General features: G+C 56.0%; 1 protein-coding gene across 10 annotated transcripts; it reads left to right on the top strand.

The window, feature by feature from the left end:
* The first annotated feature begins 4,938 nt into the window (after window positions 1-4,938).
* On the top strand, window positions 4,939-16,473 carry SLC4A11 (solute carrier family 4 member 11). Of its 10 annotated transcripts, none has more exons than XM_077112567.1 (20): window positions 4,939-5,011; window positions 7,065-7,109; window positions 9,651-9,803; window positions 9,914-9,963; window positions 10,184-10,415; window positions 10,504-10,585; window positions 10,822-10,945; window positions 12,326-12,547; window positions 12,630-12,714; window positions 12,831-12,956; window positions 13,035-13,148; window positions 13,254-13,386; window positions 13,663-13,736; window positions 14,160-14,412; window positions 14,485-14,591; window positions 14,675-14,843; window positions 14,933-15,106; window positions 15,187-15,382; window positions 15,475-15,644; window positions 15,796-16,472. In XM_077112567.1, the coding sequence occupies exons 2-20, from the start codon at window positions 7,079-7,081 to the stop codon at window positions 15,857-15,859; spliced, it is 2,559 nt and encodes an 852-aa protein (XP_076968682.1). In that variant the 5' UTR covers window positions 4,939-5,011; window positions 7,065-7,078; the 3' UTR covers window positions 15,860-16,472. The 10 variants fall into 10 exon arrangements, with proteins under 10 accessions (XP_076968682.1, XP_076968672.1, XP_076968708.1 ...); XM_077112557.1 differs by lacking the exon at window positions 4,939-5,011 and adding an exon at window positions 5,340-5,444; XM_077112584.1 differs by lacking the exon at window positions 4,939-5,011 and adding an exon at window positions 5,516-5,672.
* Window positions 16,474-17,153: the final 680 nt, after the last annotated feature.

Below are 17,153 nucleotides of genomic sequence, written 5' to 3'. Positions count from 1 at the left end.
AACATTATACACACCATACCCCTTACCCCTCGCTTTCATTTATCACTAGCATTTCAAACTAAATTTATTTTAACATTTGTTCCCCCTATTATTTATTTTTATTCCATATGTTCTACTCGTCTGTTGATAATGGTAGATAAAAGGAGCATCAGACACAAGGTTTTCACAATCAGAGTCACATTGTGAAAGCTATATCATTGTGCAGTCATCATCAAGAAACATGGCTACTGGAACACAGCTCTACATTTTCAGGCAGTTCCCTCCAGCCTCTCCACTACATCTTGAACAACAAGGTGATATCTACTTAATGGGTAAGAATAGCCTCCAGGATAACCTCTTGGCTCTGTTTGGAATCTCTCAGCCATTGACACTTTGTCTCATTTCACTCTTCCCCCTTTTGATCAATCCCTTGATGTTAATTCTCAGCTCATTCTAGGGTTTTTCTCAATTCCTTGATGCTGAGTCTCAGCTCATTCCAGGATCTCTGTCCCACGTTGCCAGGAAGGTCCACACCCCTGGGAGTCATGTCCCACACACAGAGGGGGAGGGTGGTGAGACTGCTCATCGTGTTTTGCCCTCATTTTTGACCGTGGTGTACTGCACTGTGCTCCAGCCAGGCTGCAGTAGCAGCAGCCCTTGCTTTACAAGCATATCAGTTCCTTCACTCCCTGTACAAGCTCCATGAGGTGGCCATTCAGTCCCACTTTACAGATGGGGACAACCAGAGCGTGGAATGGTCAAGTAACAGCCAGGTGGCCGCTGCCTTGTCCATGTTAAATCCAAGAGATTCCTCCCTGCCCTCCCCCATTTGGAGCCAGCCATAACCAGAGACTCGAGCCTACCCCGGAACCACAAGTTCTAAGGCAGAGGTTTGCCAAAACTCAGAGCTCCAGAGGAATGAATACAAATGCACCAGCTTTTCCCCTTGCAGGCTCGATTTCACTCACTGGGCAGTTCCGGGCAGGCCCTAGGGATGCAGCTTGGGAGCGCTTTCTGCGGTGGATGCAGGCCTTGTGGAAGGCCAGGTCCCAGGCCGCCCACGCACTGACTCCTGTCCAGTGGCCAAGGCCTTCCTTGTGCGCACTTGCGGGGTGCATCCATTGCGGGCAAGGGGCTGGCGGAGGAGCCTTCAGTTCACCCCCACACCAGCTGCCGTGTGGGGAAAGGGCTGATTCAGGACATTATGTGAGGGGCCTAATGGACTTGATGGGAGGAGGAGGTTTATCATCAACTCACAGCCCCTTCCCCTAGGCATGTGCCGGCCTCCCATCCGGCTGCAGGTTTGAACCTTGGTGGCGTTAGTGTACTTGCACTTCCTGGAAACTCCAGGGTCTAGGGATTATTCCCAAAGAATTGTCCAGAAGGTAGGGGACAAAATGGGGAAGGTGGGGTGAGTTGGTTCTGGATGAACTTTGAGGAGCCTTACTAGAGAACTGCCAGCTAGGGGAAGCGTGGTGGAAAGTGTGATTTACTGCGGAGGGCCCCAGGGGGAACTGCTGGCAAACCCAGGGCTCTGTGAGGAAAATGGAGAAATGATGATACATTCATTTCCATCATACAGTCTAGGAAGTGCTAGGAAATAGAATCACCTGCCATCCTTCTAGCCCTGACTGAAAGGGACCAGCTTGGTTCCTGTAAGTGAGATACCCAGAGCCGGGACCAGCTTCCAGGTGGGCAGGACTCAGGTGCACACAGGTCTTCAGGGCTCTCTCCATCCTCGGTGGCCTAACTCTCCTGTGCAGTGAACTTCCTCTAGACCATCAGCAGCCCCAATGCCCCGAAGGCAAGACCCAGCCTCCCTCTCCAGAGACCTCACATTGCCATCCCTGAAACAAGAATCAGGAAGAAGGGAGTGTTCCAACTGTCCTGGCCAAGGCATACGGTGCACTCCGCAGGTCTGCATCTCCCCAAGGCCCGTTTGGGAGCTGCGTTCTCCAAAGAAGGGTGGTCTGTCCCGATCCGCAGCACACAGCCCCTGAAGACCGGTTCTGAGCTCCTCCGTTAAAATCAGTTACCTACTAGATTTTAAAATTTCGCTTTCTGCTAGTCCAGGACAAGCGATAACAAAGGCTTTCTGTGGTGGTAGTTAGTGGTGGTGGTTTTTAAGCAAGGGAAGAAAAAATTTTAATTGAAAATATTCTATCCAGTTAGATGATTTCTCCCCCCTGCAGACAGGGAAAAAGTCATCATTATATGGTTTTATAGTGCCCCAGTCCAGCCCAGAAACACTCATGTTCCACGGGACCCTGAAAACCTAAGGAAAGATCATGCTAGACTGGGGGTGGAGTGGGGCTGCTGGCTGCAAAGTAAGAGGGCACTCCAGCATCCACATCAGTGAAGGTGAGAAGTTGACCCACTAGAGAGTGATTCTGAAGGAACAATTAAGACATAATAACAAATTAGAAAAGAACTAACGGGATCGCCTCTAGATAGAAGTGGAAAAAGCCAATGTGGAAAAAAACCGATGCTTACAAACAATTCCAAAATTTTTTTCATTTCATCCTCCAAAAATTCGAAGAAAAATAAATGGGTATCCACAAATTATCCTGTTTTTTCCCAGGCCTCTGTATGGCTAAACTGACCACCTAAAATAATTTAGCAAAGAAAAAGCACATTGGAGTCTATGAATCTTTATGTCAAACTAATAAATGACTATAAATCTGTAAATAATGCTAACCAAATAAAGTATGAATATATTTCCATTTTATTCTGCATTACTACGGCTTTTTCCATGTCAATAAAGAAGTTTTGTTTTGTTTTTTCTTCCTGTGGTTTCAATTTTATAAAATACTTTACATCTCTACTCTGAAACTTCATGGCTGGGTGAATGTACAAACAACAAAATAGGGACAACAGGAAGGGGAAATATGGTTTGATAAGGAAGATAATTTCAGTCTGAGACCAAATCTTCATGGAATTTTCTAGTTAAAAACACTTAATTTCCATTTCTTTGCTTTATAGATAAAAATGATGCTGACTCAAAAGAGGCTGGAGGTGTTGCCCAAGGGAGTTGCCCTGGGCTGTTCCACTACCTCTCCCCAGGAAGGATGGCCTGGAGCAGGGCACTGTCTGCTCAGGATGGGGGGCTCAGGGCCCCTTGGCAGGAATTTGGCAAGAAAAGTGGCATAAGAGGAAAACTCAGTTGAAGCTGCTTTGGAAACCCCTTAAATGTCCTGTAGAACACAGGGCTGGGGGGTTGGTGTCCACAGCCCAGAGAAGTCTGGGACCCTGAGGGAGGAAATGACAGAGGATATGTCTGCTGTACCTGGATCCCTGAGTAAGGAACAAGAGCGGGAGGGGTAAATACAGGCGGGGGTATGGAGGCGGGGGGGGGTCGTGCTAAGGGAAAGTGAACCTCTTGCTGGTCTGAGTCTAGAGGTAGCAGGGGTGTTTGGGCCTCAGGTGCTCTTTCCAGGGTAACCACAGGGGCAGATATCTGGAGGCTGAATCTGGGAAGGGCTCAGCGTCAGTTCCTCTGAGAGACTGTGAGGCAGAAAGACAGAGAAGGTACATAGCCGACTAGAGTGAGGTATTGGTTGTGAGCTTGGGTCTCCTCAGAGTTAAGCAGTGAGGTACTCAGATGAGGAAGGAGGAGAAGATTGCTGTGGTAAGGGAAACAGGTGGGGTTGCCCCTCCAATCCAGGGTGACTTCCTGGAAGAGGTGGACTGGAAGGACCAGGTCTATGGTGGTGCTCCTCACAGATTTGGGGAGGCAAAATGAGCAGCTTTTCAGGGGTCTGGCCCCTGTACCTCCGATCCAGCTTTGCTCCCTAGGCAAGGGCAACCTGTCTTTTCCTCAGTTCCCTTTCACCCCTATCTCTGTGACTCAGGGAGTCTGCCCCGCTGGGAGGTGGGGGTGGCCGGAGGTCCAGCTGGACCGGCGTCCAGAGACGTGCCCAGCCAGTTGGCGCGGGTGCCCAGGAAAAACCCGCATCTGTCTTCCCAGGGCCTGCGCACCTCCAAGGAACAAACATAAAGCTAAAGCGCGCGAGGCTAATCGGGGCGGGGGTGGGGGGATGGGGCTAGTCCGTCCAGTCCGCTCGGCCTAGGGCCTCGAGGAGGCATTTCCGGCAGTGCCTTCCGGGGTAACTGCTAAGGAAAATGCTCCGCATCGTTTCTGACCCCTCAGGCCGTCCGTCCACTAAAAGAAGCACCCAGTGCCTCCGTGCTATAATGTGCTCTCGCCTGAAGGGGAAACAGGTCGCGGGCCTGGGGCTCTCCCTCTGGGCGGGCTCTCCCTGGCTTGCCCTCTGCTTACCCCGCTTGCCCCCTTCCCTGCCTGGAAGCCGACGGTTGAGGACGCGGGGGAATCGCTGCCAGTCCAGGGGCTGGCGGCCATATTGCTGGGTAGAGTGGGGTGGGGTGAGCACTTTTGGGGTGGGGACGCTCCTGGGTCTGTCCGAGGCCTGTGGACTTAGTCACCTGAAAGCCACCGAGGGTCGGGCCAACTATCTCTTACGCGGGCTGGATTCACAAGACCCCACTGCGGCCCGCGGCCACTCGCGCTCACCACGCCTCCGTACGCGCGCCCTCCACGCGCACACACACACTCGAAGGAGCCGAGACGCCAGAGAAGGAGCATCCCCAGCCCGGTTCCCCAGGGTCCTGGAAAGGAGACGGGACGGCGGTGCCATCTCGGAAAGGAAAAAAGCCGCGAGCCCCGGCCTTAACCCGAGGGAAGGCTGAGGGCGCGACTAGGTCAGGAGAGTGGCTAAGAGGCACGCGGCGCGCACATCCGACGCCGCGGAACAGAGAGAGCGGCTGGCTCGCTGGGACAGGGCGTAACCCAGGGAAAGTGCGCCCGCGCGTCCAGTTAGTCCGGGCACGCTTCCTGGAGGAGGAGGAGGAGGGTTACCTACCTAGCGACAGGGATGAATAGAAGGGGCGGGGCAGCCAGCGGGCGTGGCCACGCGGAGGTCCCCGGCGTGAGGGGACTGGTGCGGGTGGCGGCGGCCCACATAAAGCGGACGCTGGAAACCTCTCCCCGGACACTGCAGTCGCAAACAGCTTGGTAGGTTCCAGACCCCCATTGGGCTGCTTCTTCTGGCCAGCCCCACCCCGCCTCTAACCCGCCGACGTCTGGGCAAGAGTGCGCGGGCCGGACAGTGTCTGCTCTACGCGGTCTGGCCAAGCTGCCTCGGGCTCCCTGGAGGAGATCGCCTGGGTTGACCTGAGCGCGGGTGAGAGCGCAGGACGCGCAGACGGGACCCCGCCCTCGGCGGCATTGCCTCGCAAACTGAGGCCCTGCGTCAGGAAGGCATTAGGACCCAGGCGCGGCGCGGGGGTGTGTCGCCGGCTCCCGCCGCTTGTCCGCTGGAGACGCCAAGTTTGGGGTTCCGAGGTGGCTGAGCGCTGGGTGCGGAGCCCGGACGGGCGTGTGTATGTGCTAATCGCCGAGATCGTGGCCATGGCCACCAGAGGCGTGTTCCATCTCCAGCCATGCGGTGGGTGCGGGCCCCCGCGGGCGAGGCAGGGCGCGGCGGGCAGGCCGCCCGAGTCTCCACGACAAAGCCGTGTCAGGCGGGGACGCGGAGCCGTCGAGGGTGCCGGAGAGAACGCGAATGCCACTTGCCCGCGCGGGCTCGGGGCACAGTAGGCGAGAGGGCTGTGGGGGCTTCCCGACACTGGGGGTCCGCGTGTGAGTTCGGCTGCGAGGGAGCCTAGAGCCCTGGGTGGGTACCCGGGTGTTGTGGAGGAAGCGCCAGGGTCGGCTTTGTAAGCCTCTAAGCGCTTGATTTAATGCTGTTATCGCCGTACTGAAATTCTTAGTTTTTGAGCAGATTATGTAGCCGATGGGAGAAGAAGAGGCTCGGAGATGGGGCGCAATTGTGGGATCCCCAGCACGCCTAGACGCTGGGCTTTTTAGAGTCGGGCACAGAGCTGCCTGGAGAAGCCTCATTTTACCTTCTGCCCGGGTATTTTCCCGCTCCTGGCGCTTCTGGGGCACGTGCCCAGTTTTAGGGCACCCCAGGGTCCCTGACGGTCTCTTGTGCGGCAGCGGCCTTCTCTGCCCTGCGGCTCTGACATCTGAGCGCCAGCTCGGAGTCCCCGCCCGGAACCCGGGTTTGTATGGCCATTTACTCTCACGTGGGGCGCCCGGGATGGGGGTAGGGTGTACACCGTTCCCACCCTTCCGGACGCTTGCCACCCTCGCCCGCGGTCGGTCCCTGAGTCTCTTATGCTTTACTGCGCCCGCCCCTCCCTTCTGGATGACCCCGCGCGTTCGCTCGCATCCTTCCTCCCCCCGACCCCCAGGGTCTCCGAGTCAGAGGCGCTTTCCTCTCGTGGACGCGACCCCTCCTGTCGCTTCCTTCCTCGCACAAACAGCCCAGACGCTCTTGGGCCCGACGCGGGGACCGCGCACAGTACCCGCTCCTTCCGCCCCCCTGTGCTTCACACACACACATACACACACGCACAAACACACGCACACCATTCCCGTCTGGACCAACGGCTCCGCCTCTCCCGCGGCCCGGGGCGTGGGTGGCACCGAAGAGAAGAGGCAGTTGCCGGCCCGCCCCCGTGCAAACCTGGGCGCGAGGTGTGGGGGGTGCGCGTGTGATGGGCGTTTATGGCCCCGGGGCTGGGCGTCAGAGTGAGACGAGCAATGTGCCGAGAGAAGGGCCCCGGCCCAGATGCTGGGCTTGGCAGCGGAGAGACCCGGGAGAGAGGCGGCCTACAGGATGGGAGCAGGGCTCCCTCACGGCCCTCTCCCCTCAGGCCCCTCTGGGTCAGGATTCTTGCACCAGATCACCCTGTATTACTGCCCCAGGTACCATTAGTAAACCGGTGGTGGTGGGGGAGCCTGAGAACCTCCCTCTCTTGGCCCCCTCCTCACCTGAACAGCCCCTACCTGAGAGGCTGAGGATTCAACAGAGATACCCTGGGTTCGTGAAGAGGCATCCTAGTACCATCTCCTAGGATAGATGGGGACAGATGGGCTGGGTCCCCTGGAAGGGGAAGAAGGAATCAGCAGTGTGGGTGTAGGTGAAGAGCAGGTAAACACAGGAGCCTGTCCAGGGCTGGTCCCTGGAGCTGGTGACATTTTTTGGCTTTCCTTGCAGAAGTCTCTTCCAACATGTCACAGAATGCATGCTTTGAGGATGCAGGTGAGTACCTCTCAGGCATGCATGCATGTGTGTATGTGTGTATGTGTGTGTGTGTGTAGAGCTCCTTGGTCAAAAGTTCTTTGGGGACAGAGCCCACTCCACCTGCTTATCCATGGCATTTGCCTCCCAGCGGGGCCCTCTGCTGGAGCCAGGATGCCTCTGGATCCCTTCTTCCAAGAGGGGCAGCTATGCAGGCTGGCCAGTGGCAGCTCTGGGTCAGTCTCCTGAGCGTGTGGGCTGTGTGCTGCCCTCCCCCGTGGTTCATTGTTACCAGGTCTTGCTGACCTGCCCCGCTGCGGGCCTAGTGTTATGTCCTTGTCTCCCTCAGTCCCCAACCTGCCAGGGAATGGATACCCTTGTCCCCTTAAAGAAACAAATTCTTGCCTCTATTTTTTTTTTAATTAGAGCAGCTGAAGGTTACAGGAAAATTCTACAGAAAGTTGAGTTCCCATATAACCCCCCCCAACATACACACACAGTTTTCCCTATTAGTAACATTTTGCATTAGTTGCAATTTATGAAGCATTACTATTATAAGGATATTAACTGTAGTCTATTGTTTACATTAGGGTTTCTTTGTATCGCACAGTTATCTGATAACATCTGCATACTAAAGTTTAGCTACTTTCATGTATACAATTCGGTGGTGTTTTCAGTGCCTCAGTTTTCCCTGCTTGGACCATTCTAGTTCTCCCCCCCTTTCAAGGTCTTGGGGCTGGCTCTGTGCTGCCTGACATGTGCCCTGGCCTGTGAGCTAGCCTGACCTTCAGAGGGGAATTTGACAGTACAGTGCTCAGACATAAGGGTGATGGGAGCTCCATGTGCTAGACTGCTGGCAGAGAGGTTAGGGATGTAGGACGAGGGTGGAGACAGCATCACAGGAACCCTGCAGGGATCTGGTGGGGAGGGGACCCAAGAACTAAGTCTAAGAAAAGGTAGAGGTTAGGGTAGAGGATGAAGAAAGGGGACAGTGTGGGGGACTAGTGGGTGCTGATTGATGGGAGTGGGAGAGGGGAGACTGGGGCAGTAGGGAGCAAGGTGGTTGCAGTAATGCAAGCCTGGATTGGGGAGGAAGGAGTTTGTCATGGACAGGAGCTTCACCACAGAAGCAAGGAGGGCAGCATTTGACCTAATAGTTGCTCTCCAGTCTCTGGGTGCAGTGCAGACCTGGGACTGGGGCCACCAGTCCCCAGGGGGCTTGTTGTAGGAGGCCTGGCCTCTCCTGCCCAGTAAGAGCCCAGGCGGAGCATAGGCCACCGGCGGAACAGAGCCTGGGATGTTCAGAGGAAACTGGCAGGCATGTGTGGAAGTGAGTCAGGGTGAGTCAGTGCCTGGCAGGTGGAGGCATGTTGCAGCGCCTTCCTCATCCCTGCACAGGTGTTTGTCAGGCATTGGTGGGGCCTGAGCTGCAAGGGCCCATATCCTCAGTGTACCCCCAAGTGGTGGACCATAGGGACCCAGAGAACAGCCAGGAAGAGATGCTAGCTGACCTAGGAGTGGGGCAGGGCCATAGGAGAACTTCCAGGGGAGGAGGGAACCAATCCTTAAAGAAAGCCCTCCAAGGAGGAAAGTTTGCTTAGGGTGTGGCCTGAGCCATGAGAGATGGAGATGAGATGTGGGACTGGGCCCAAGGGAACGGGGGTCAGGGCCAGGGAAGCAGGGGTTGCTCAGACTGTGATCCCAGGGGCTGCAGAGGGCCACAGTAGGGCTTGAAGCATTTGGCGGTTCCAGGAAACCTTCATATCTGAGGGGCCTGTGCTTTGGGGCAGTTGCAGTTGAGTGGCAGCAGTGCCCCACCTGGGGAATCCCACATCCAAGGGCACCATAGTGTGCCTCTTGTCCTCCATGGGTAGGAGGGCCATAATGGGGGCAGGCACAGTGAGGCTCCTGCTGGAGCCCCCTATCACCCTCCCTCTGTTCTCTGGCCATTCTGCCTCCTGGGCCATGCCTGGTGTCTGATCTGAGTCTCAGCTTTGATGCGTCACCTCACTTGTCCTCACTGGGGGCAGGAGCTCTAAGACCCTGTGCCACCAAGGTGAGGGTAGGGGAGATCTGGAAACTGCAGTGGCTCTGCCTTCCTTTAGGCCCTATCTGGGGAGCTGGGCAGGCTTGTGCCCCCTAACCTGGGGGTTCTGGAAGGGCAGGTGGCAGGCCTTCTCCACACCATTCCCCAGGTGCCTGTACACAGCAAGTGCCTCAACGTTTGTGGCATAAACATAGGTTTCTTGACCTGAAGAATGTTCATGGGTTGGAACAGCACAGGGCTGTTCCACAGCAGAAGACTATTGGAGAAGGTCATTGGGCAGGGGGCTGTCACATTTTTGAGGGGGCTGGGCCATGACCAGATATTCTGCCCACTCAGGCCTGAAACCACCTTGGGCTCTTCCTGGCCTGCAAGAGGCCCTCACTATTCACTGAGCCTGGGCCTAGAGTTGGAGCCCAGGGACCCCTGCTCTTTGAATTTGGGGCTCCTTCCTCTGGTATACATCATTGACAGCCAGGTCTTCTTGGGGATCTCTCTTGGTGGCAATGGGCTTCTAGGCTACCTCAAGTGTGACACTGAAGACAACCCTGAAGCCCGAGAAGAGAGTCTGCGGGATGAAGCTTTAGATACCGTCACCTCCTCTATTGTGTCTGGCGAGAGCATCCGTTTTTTTGTCAATGTCAACCTTGAGATGCAGCCCTCCCATATGGGTATGGGGATGACAGCAGGGCTGGGTGGGGACATGGGTGGGCATGGGCCCTGCTCCACCAAGAGAGACCCGAAGAGGTGGGCTAGCACCCTGAACCTCTCCCTTCTCTAGTTGAAAACGAAGTGTCGAATGGCCAAGTGCTCCTCCATACTTCCCGCAAGGTGAGTGGCCCTCCTGCAGGGGGTGTAGGCGGCTGATCCTGGGACCCCTAGTTGGGGTAGAGACAGTGGCTTCTCTGGGATTCCTCACACCATCCCCTCTTCCCAGACCTTCCCAAATGTCTAGACAGGGTACTGGAAGGGGTACTGGTCCTGGCGGGCAGGGGGCAGCAGGACAGCGGGTTTCACCGAGGCCGCATGTGGTTCTGTGCCTGGGGTACAGTACATGAAGCTGAAGAACTTCGAGGAAGAGATCCGTGCACATCGCGACCTGGATGACTTCCTGTCCCGGGCCAGCATCATCCTGAATGAGACGGCCACCTCCCTGGATGACGTGCTGCGGGCCATGCTGCAGCGCTTTGCCTTGGACCCCGACAACACCGAGCCTGGCTGCAACTTGGACTTGCTCATGAGCTTGCTCTTTACCGATGCCGGGGCTCCCCTGCAGAGTAAAGGTAAGGCCTGACTCCTACCCTGCCTGGGAGGGAAGGGAGGAGGGGATAGCTGACTCAGCGACCCTCCTTCCACCCATTCTGTCCTCAGTGCACCTGCTGTCGGACACCATCCAAGGGGTCACTGCCACTGTCACCGGGGTGCAATACCAGCAGTCCTGGCTCTGCATTATGTGAGTTGCCCCACTTGACTCTCCATAGGTCACACTGGCACTAGATGACCCATATCCCTGCAGAGAATGGCCTGCCCATCAGTGACAGGGCCCAGGCACTCCATCCCATGTGATCTTTTCTCTCCCCAAAAGAGGTCACCAGGGTCAAAGTGAGGGGTCTCTTGGTGGGGGTAGCTCCAGCTCCTAGGGATGGCAACCATGTCTTATGTAGCCCACCCCCACCCCATCCCTGCCAGCTGTACCGTCAAGGACCTGCAGAGGCGGCACGTGTGCATCAGCCGCCTGGTCCGCCCACAGAACTGGGGGGAAAGTTCTTGTGAGGTGCGGTTCGTCATCCTGGTGCTGGCCCCACCCAAGATGGTGAGTGGGGTCTTGGGGTACTTCTGTGCCTTGGACAGGAGGGTTCTGGCTTAACCTGCTCTTTCCTTGAGACCCTTTCTTCCATGTGCTCCCAGACTACTGGCTTCTGGAGACCCTTCTTCTCTGTCCCCTTTGCCTCTGCCCTACTAGCTTCCTTTCCTTGCTTGGTTCTTGTCAAACGGCCAGGGAAGCCATGGGCATTCCTCAGCCCCAATTTCCCTGGTGGTTGCCCAAAAGATTGACTGAAAAATACTTTTAAGAAATTATTATTCAAACATAGTAGCCTTTCTTCGACCTTCCCCACCTTAACCCTTCTAGTTGGTGAACCTTAGGATTTGCTGGCCAAGGAGCACACTCCTTCCTGGGTCACCCACCCCCCGGTCAGCGCATCTGGCTTTTGTGGGGGCCTGAAGCTGACACTGATACATGTAGGGGGTCTTCTTTTAAGGAAAAGAATTTTAAAATCTAAAATACAAAATTGCTAGAGCTCCTCCCAACACCTTGGAAGAGCCTTAAAGCTTAAGATTCCTTTAGCTTCTGGATGATTCTGCTCATGCCTCTGGTTCAGATTTACAACTTGAGAGGAAAAGAGGATGCTAGGGAATCCCTCCCAAGGATTTTATCGATATGCCAAGAACCTCATCAAATGGTAGCCTGCTGGTGAAAAAGGAAGGGCATTTAATGGCAGTGGACAGGCAGCTCCTGAGTCAGAGAGTGACATAAGAGTATCTTGGGAGCTGCTAGACTAGTATTGTGGAACAGGCCAACAACCCCTAATACTGACCTTCTCCTGGGAAAGTGAGCCTGTTCTAGAGATAACAGGAAAATATGATATAGGCAGAACCCTGGGACTACAGCTTTGGGCAACCCAAAGGTGCTGACAGTTAGGGCTACAGCTCCCCAGGGACCTAGGCTGGGGGGAGCCAGCTTGGTCATCATGGAGGCTGGACACTGAGTTCATGGACAGGGATGACTTCGACCAGGCAGGAAGGAGAAGGCCCTGGACCCCATCTGAAACTCAGATATACTGATCGACTGCATAATCACCAGTGATGAAACAGGAGGTAATTTAGTTGATAGCTGGGTCTCCATCATTGTGATTTTATCACCTGCAGTTACATGGATTTTTGTGGCTTAGGACAAAGCTAATATCTGAATTTACATAAAGAAAAATATGTGCTCTATGGTAGTTCTGGTGATTGATCTGCTGACATGGTGGAAGTTATGGAGTACACTAATGCCTGAACTTCGGAGGACAAAGCCTACTGCCAGTTCATGGGGAGAGCATGTGCCCATGCTTGGGAGCATCTGCACAGCAAGGAAGGGCTTCCTTCACTCTGCAGGGGCTGCAAACATGACTCTCCCATTCCCCACCCCCAGAAAAGCACCAAGACCGCGATGGAGGTGGGACGTACGTTTGCCACCATGTTCTCAGACATCACCTTCCGCCAGAAGCTCTTGGAGACCCGCACGGAGGAAGAATTTATGGAGGCTCTGGTGCAACAGAGACACCGGCTCACCATGGTGAGCCAGTGTCCACTGAAAGTCAGCAGCACGAAGGAGTTCAGCCTGGGCTCCATCACCAGCAACAAACCCCTGCAGGTACAGGTAGTGACGGGGCCAGGTGGGCCAGGGGTTCTTGCAGCAGGGCTAACAGGCACTCTGTCCTCCCCCACCCCCGCAGCCCAAGGACTTTCTCCCTGTGGGGAAGGGCATCCAGGATGACATCGCACGCAGGTTCCCTGTGTACCCACTTGACTTCACAGATGGTATGCAAGCCCATGGCCCTGCGTCCTGCCCTGAGCCCTGGCCTTTCAGGCCCCAGGACAACAGGGGTGCCTGTTCTGCATCCACGATAAGCTCCTGTTCCGCTCCCCATTCCTAGGCATCATTGGGAAAAACAAGGCTGTGGGCAAATACATCACCACCACCATGTTCCTCTACTTCGCCTGCCTCCTGCCCACGATTGCCTTCGGCTCCCTCAACGATGAGAACACGCAGGGGGCCATCGGTGAGGGGCTGGGGGCTGCCGGGTGCAGGGCAGCTGGGCCAGGCCTGTGGTGCCTGCCTGACCTCCCCACATCCACAGACGTGCAGAAGACCGTGGCCGGGCAGAGCATCGGGGGCCTCTTGTATGCACTCTTCGCTGGGCAGCCTCTGGTGGTGTTGCTGACAACTGCGCCCCTGGCCCTCTACATCCAGGGTGCGGTGGGCATCTGAGAGGGGAGACAGTCTTTGGGCCCCTGGCCCCTCCCGGATCCCCCCAGCACTAACTGCCATCTGCCCCCCACCCTCTTGCTGCCTGCAGTGATCCAAAGCATCTGTGACGACTACCAACTGGACTTTAACGCCTTCTATGCGTGGACAGGCCTGTGGAACTGTTTCTTTCTAGCACTGTATGCACTCTTCAACCTCAGCCTGGTCATGAAGCTCTTCAAAAGGTGACGGGGCCTTTCTTGAATTGCTGGGACCCTCAAGCAGAAGGGAAAGCAAGGCCAGGGATCGGGTCAGCTCCATGTCTACCTCTGGGGTCCTGTAACTCTAGAGTAGGTAGGGTACCCAACAAATCACTGCCCCAAGAGCCAGAGTAGGCTCCTTGGGGAAAGCCTGAGGCTCAGGTCCTCTGAAGTCCAGGAGCCACACAGTGGCTCAGGGAAGCCCCATCCCCAACCCCAGATGCTACACACCCATCGTATAGGACATGTAATCCCTGGCAGGTCAACAGAGGAGATCATCGCCTTGTTCATTTCTATCACCTTTGTCCTGGATGCTGTCAAGGGCATGGGCAAAAGTGAGTATAGAGCTGGTGGCCACACACAGCCCCATCTCACCCCAACCTGCTACATGGGGCTGAGTTGATGGGGGTGCTAGAAGGGCTCGGGCTAAGATTGCTCTCAGTGTCAGGGGGACTGGGGGGAGCTGCGACTGGCAGAATAGAAGCCCCATGTGCTAGAAGATGACAGGACTGCCCTGGGCAGGACCACAGATGGGCCACTGGGCCATGGGTGGAGTTCAGAGATGGAAAACGGGAACAGTGCCTGGAGTATGGGGTAGTAGGTAGACAAGGGTCCTGGTTGACAGAGAGGCCAGAGGTTTCTCCCACCACAACCCACTTCCCTCCAGGGCTGCCCCCCAACACCCCACCTCCAGAAGGAAGCTGGGCTCCAGCCTCCCAGAGCCCAGATGGCTGAGGCCTGCTGGCCTGTATCCGCAGTCTTTTCGAAATTCTACCATGGCTCCCACTCGGAGGACTCCATGATAAAGGATCCATCCCGGGTTAGCCTGCTGAGCCTCAATACCAGCCTCCATGCTGCCCTCAACACCAGTGCCGGGACCAACCCGTTGGGGCTGACCTTGGCAGACAGCCACAGTGCCATGCATGCAGGCCGTGAGACCGCCCTGCTCAGCCTCCTCGTCATGCTGGGCACACTCTGGTTGGGCTACACCCTCTACCAGTTCAAGAAGAGGTGAGGGGGACAGGGGCGGGGGGAGGGGGCACACTCCCAGCCCACGGCTGATACATCGGCCTACATCTTCAGTCCCTACCTGCACCCCTACATGCGGGAGATCCTGTCAGACTGTGCCTTACCCATCGCGGTGCTCACCTTCTCCCTCATCAGCTCCTATGGTTTCCGGGAAATCAAGAGTGAGTTGGGGCCAGGTAGGGGAAGGGCTTGGGGGCTTACCCTGGAGGCTACAGGGCTGAGCAGGTGCCTGTGCCTGCCACAGTGAGCAAATTCCGCTACAACCCCAGCAAGAGCCTGTTTGAGATAGCTCAGATGCACCTGCTGTCCCCGGAGGCCATCGGCAGTGCCATGGGCCTTGGCTTCCTGCTCTCCATGCTCTTCTTCATCGAGCAGAACTTGGTGGCGGCCCTAGTGAATGCACCCCAGAATAGGTACCAGGGCTGGGGGAGAGGGGGAAGGCTAGGCCTCTCCTTCCATGGGGTTGACAGGCCCTGCCCACCTGGGCCCCTCTCGGCTGCAGGATGGTGAAGGGTACTGCCTACCACTGGGACCTCCTGCTTATTGCCATCATCAACACTGGGCTGTCTCTGTTCGGGCTGCCCTGGATCCATGCTGCCTACCCCCACTCCCCGCTGCATGTGCGGGCCCTGGCTTTTGTGGAGGAGCGTGTGGAGAATGGGCACATCTATGACACGTGAGTGTGAGACCTGAGGCAGGGGCCATAGGGGCCGCACGGGACCTAGGGAAGTGACAGGCGTGCTCCGGGTCCCGCAGGATTGTGAGCGTGAAGGAAACGCGGCTAACCTCGCTGGGCGCCAGCATCCTGGTGGGCCTTTCGCTGCTGCTGCTGCCCTTCCCGCTGCAGTGGATCTCCAAGCCTGTGCTCTACGGGCTCTTCCTCTACATTGCGCTCACGTCCATCGATGGCAGCCAACTCTTTGAGCGTGTGGCCCTGCTGCTCAAGGAGCAGGTGAGTGTCTGGCCCCAGCAGTGAGGGACATGGAGGGAGGAGGGGAGGCATGGGCCCCATGCCTCCAAATGCCTCCTCCCTGGCACCCACAGACTGCATACCCACCCACCCACTACCTCCGGAGGGTGCCCCAGAGGAAGATCCACTACTTCACTGGCCTTCAGGTCCTGCAGCTGCTGCTGCTCTGTGCCTTCGGCATGAGCTCCCTGCCCTACATGAAGATGATCTTTCCCCTCATCATGATCGCCATGATCCCCATCCGGTATGGGCGGGTGGGTGGTGGGCAGGAGAGCCCCGGCCTGACCTGGAGGTGGGCTGGGGTGGATGCCCACTATCTTTTCCTACCCCCCGCCCCCCTAAGCCCATGCTCATCCTCCTGCCTCTCTCCCTCCACCCCATCTCTATCCCCTCAGCTACAACCTGCTGCCCCTAATCATTGAAGCCAAATACTTGGATGCCATGGATGCTGAGCACTGAGGCCCTGACTGGCAGGCCCTAGCCACGCTCGTCACCTGCCCCTTCCCATCATCCCAAGCTGGCTCTGGCTGTGTGGGGAGGTGTGGTATCTTTGAGGTGCTGCTCAGGGCCGTGCCCTCTCCAGCTACCCCGACAGTTCTAGGGCATCTGGGCTTTGTGGGGGTTCTGGGCAATGATGTTTGCCTACTCCTCTTCCCATTAGCCTTTGGCTTTGGGTCAAGAACATTGCTCAGGGCAGCTTCTGCCCAAGATGGGACTAAGTAGGAAGGGTTTTCTTTTGATAAAAGAGTTGATGGCTGAAAGAGAAACCATTTCCTTGATTGTGTAAGGAACTCTGTATGCACATTAGAGAATAAAGCTCCTGTTGCTATGCTTCTATGTGTCACTTCCATCCTTGCTGCCCCACCCCAACCTCTGAAGGCCCTGGGGAGGGGAAAGCCCTCCCTAGGGAAGTGGAATGAAAAGGGCCAACACTTGTTGAATGCCACCTGTGGGCGTTCCTCTCCAACTCCAACAACAGCAGGTGTTGCCCCAACAGTGAAACTTATAGCCTGGTGTGAAAGGTCTCGGCCAGGGAGTAGTTGTGGCTGATAGTGGGTAGAGTTGGGGAGGAGGGCAGGCTGCTGGGGACAGGATCAGGGCTGAGGGCCAATGGCCTGTGCTCAGATGAAGGCTGCTGAGGAGACTGGGTAGATCCTTTAGATGTGGGGAGTAGGAGATTACACCCAAAACCAGAGCAGAGACAGTAGGAATGGAGAGAACAACTCTGGCAGGATGTGGGGCTTGATTTGGTGGAAGGGAGAAGGTGGTATGTTTCTGGCTCCGGCATTTGGTGGTTGGCAAGGGTTCATGACGATATCAGCGGGCATGAGGAAATAGGGATCTAGGGCAGCAACAGCAAAGGTGGACAGAAGTACCTGAGTACTTGAGAGTACTTTCAGTCACCTGAGAGGACTTTGGCTTGACAAACACACCGTGGACCAAGCTAGCAGACTGAAAGACATTTGCTACAACTAAAAGCAAAAATGGACTAGCATCTAAATATGCAGTTTCTGCAGATCAACATGACAATTCTCATAGAAAAGAAGCAAAGGCTGTGACTAGGTAATTTACAGAAAAGGATAACAGGAATGGCAAAAGTCCTTATACTTTTGCAAGTCCCAACAGTGAGATGTCACCTTACACGTGGTAGACTCGCAAAGCCCAGAAGACTGGATGGCACTGGAGTGGGAGAAGGGAACCCTTGTACACCAAGTGGGGGAATGGAGACGGGGTGCATTAAGGATACCTGCAC

This window comes from Tamandua tetradactyla, chromosome 1, assembly GCF_023851605.1.
Source record: "Tamandua tetradactyla isolate mTamTet1 chromosome 1, mTamTet1.pri, whole genome shotgun sequence".
Lineage (NCBI taxonomy): Eukaryota > Metazoa > Chordata > Mammalia > Pilosa > Myrmecophagidae > Tamandua > Tamandua tetradactyla.
This window is presented reverse-complemented; position numbering and strand designations above follow the sequence as displayed.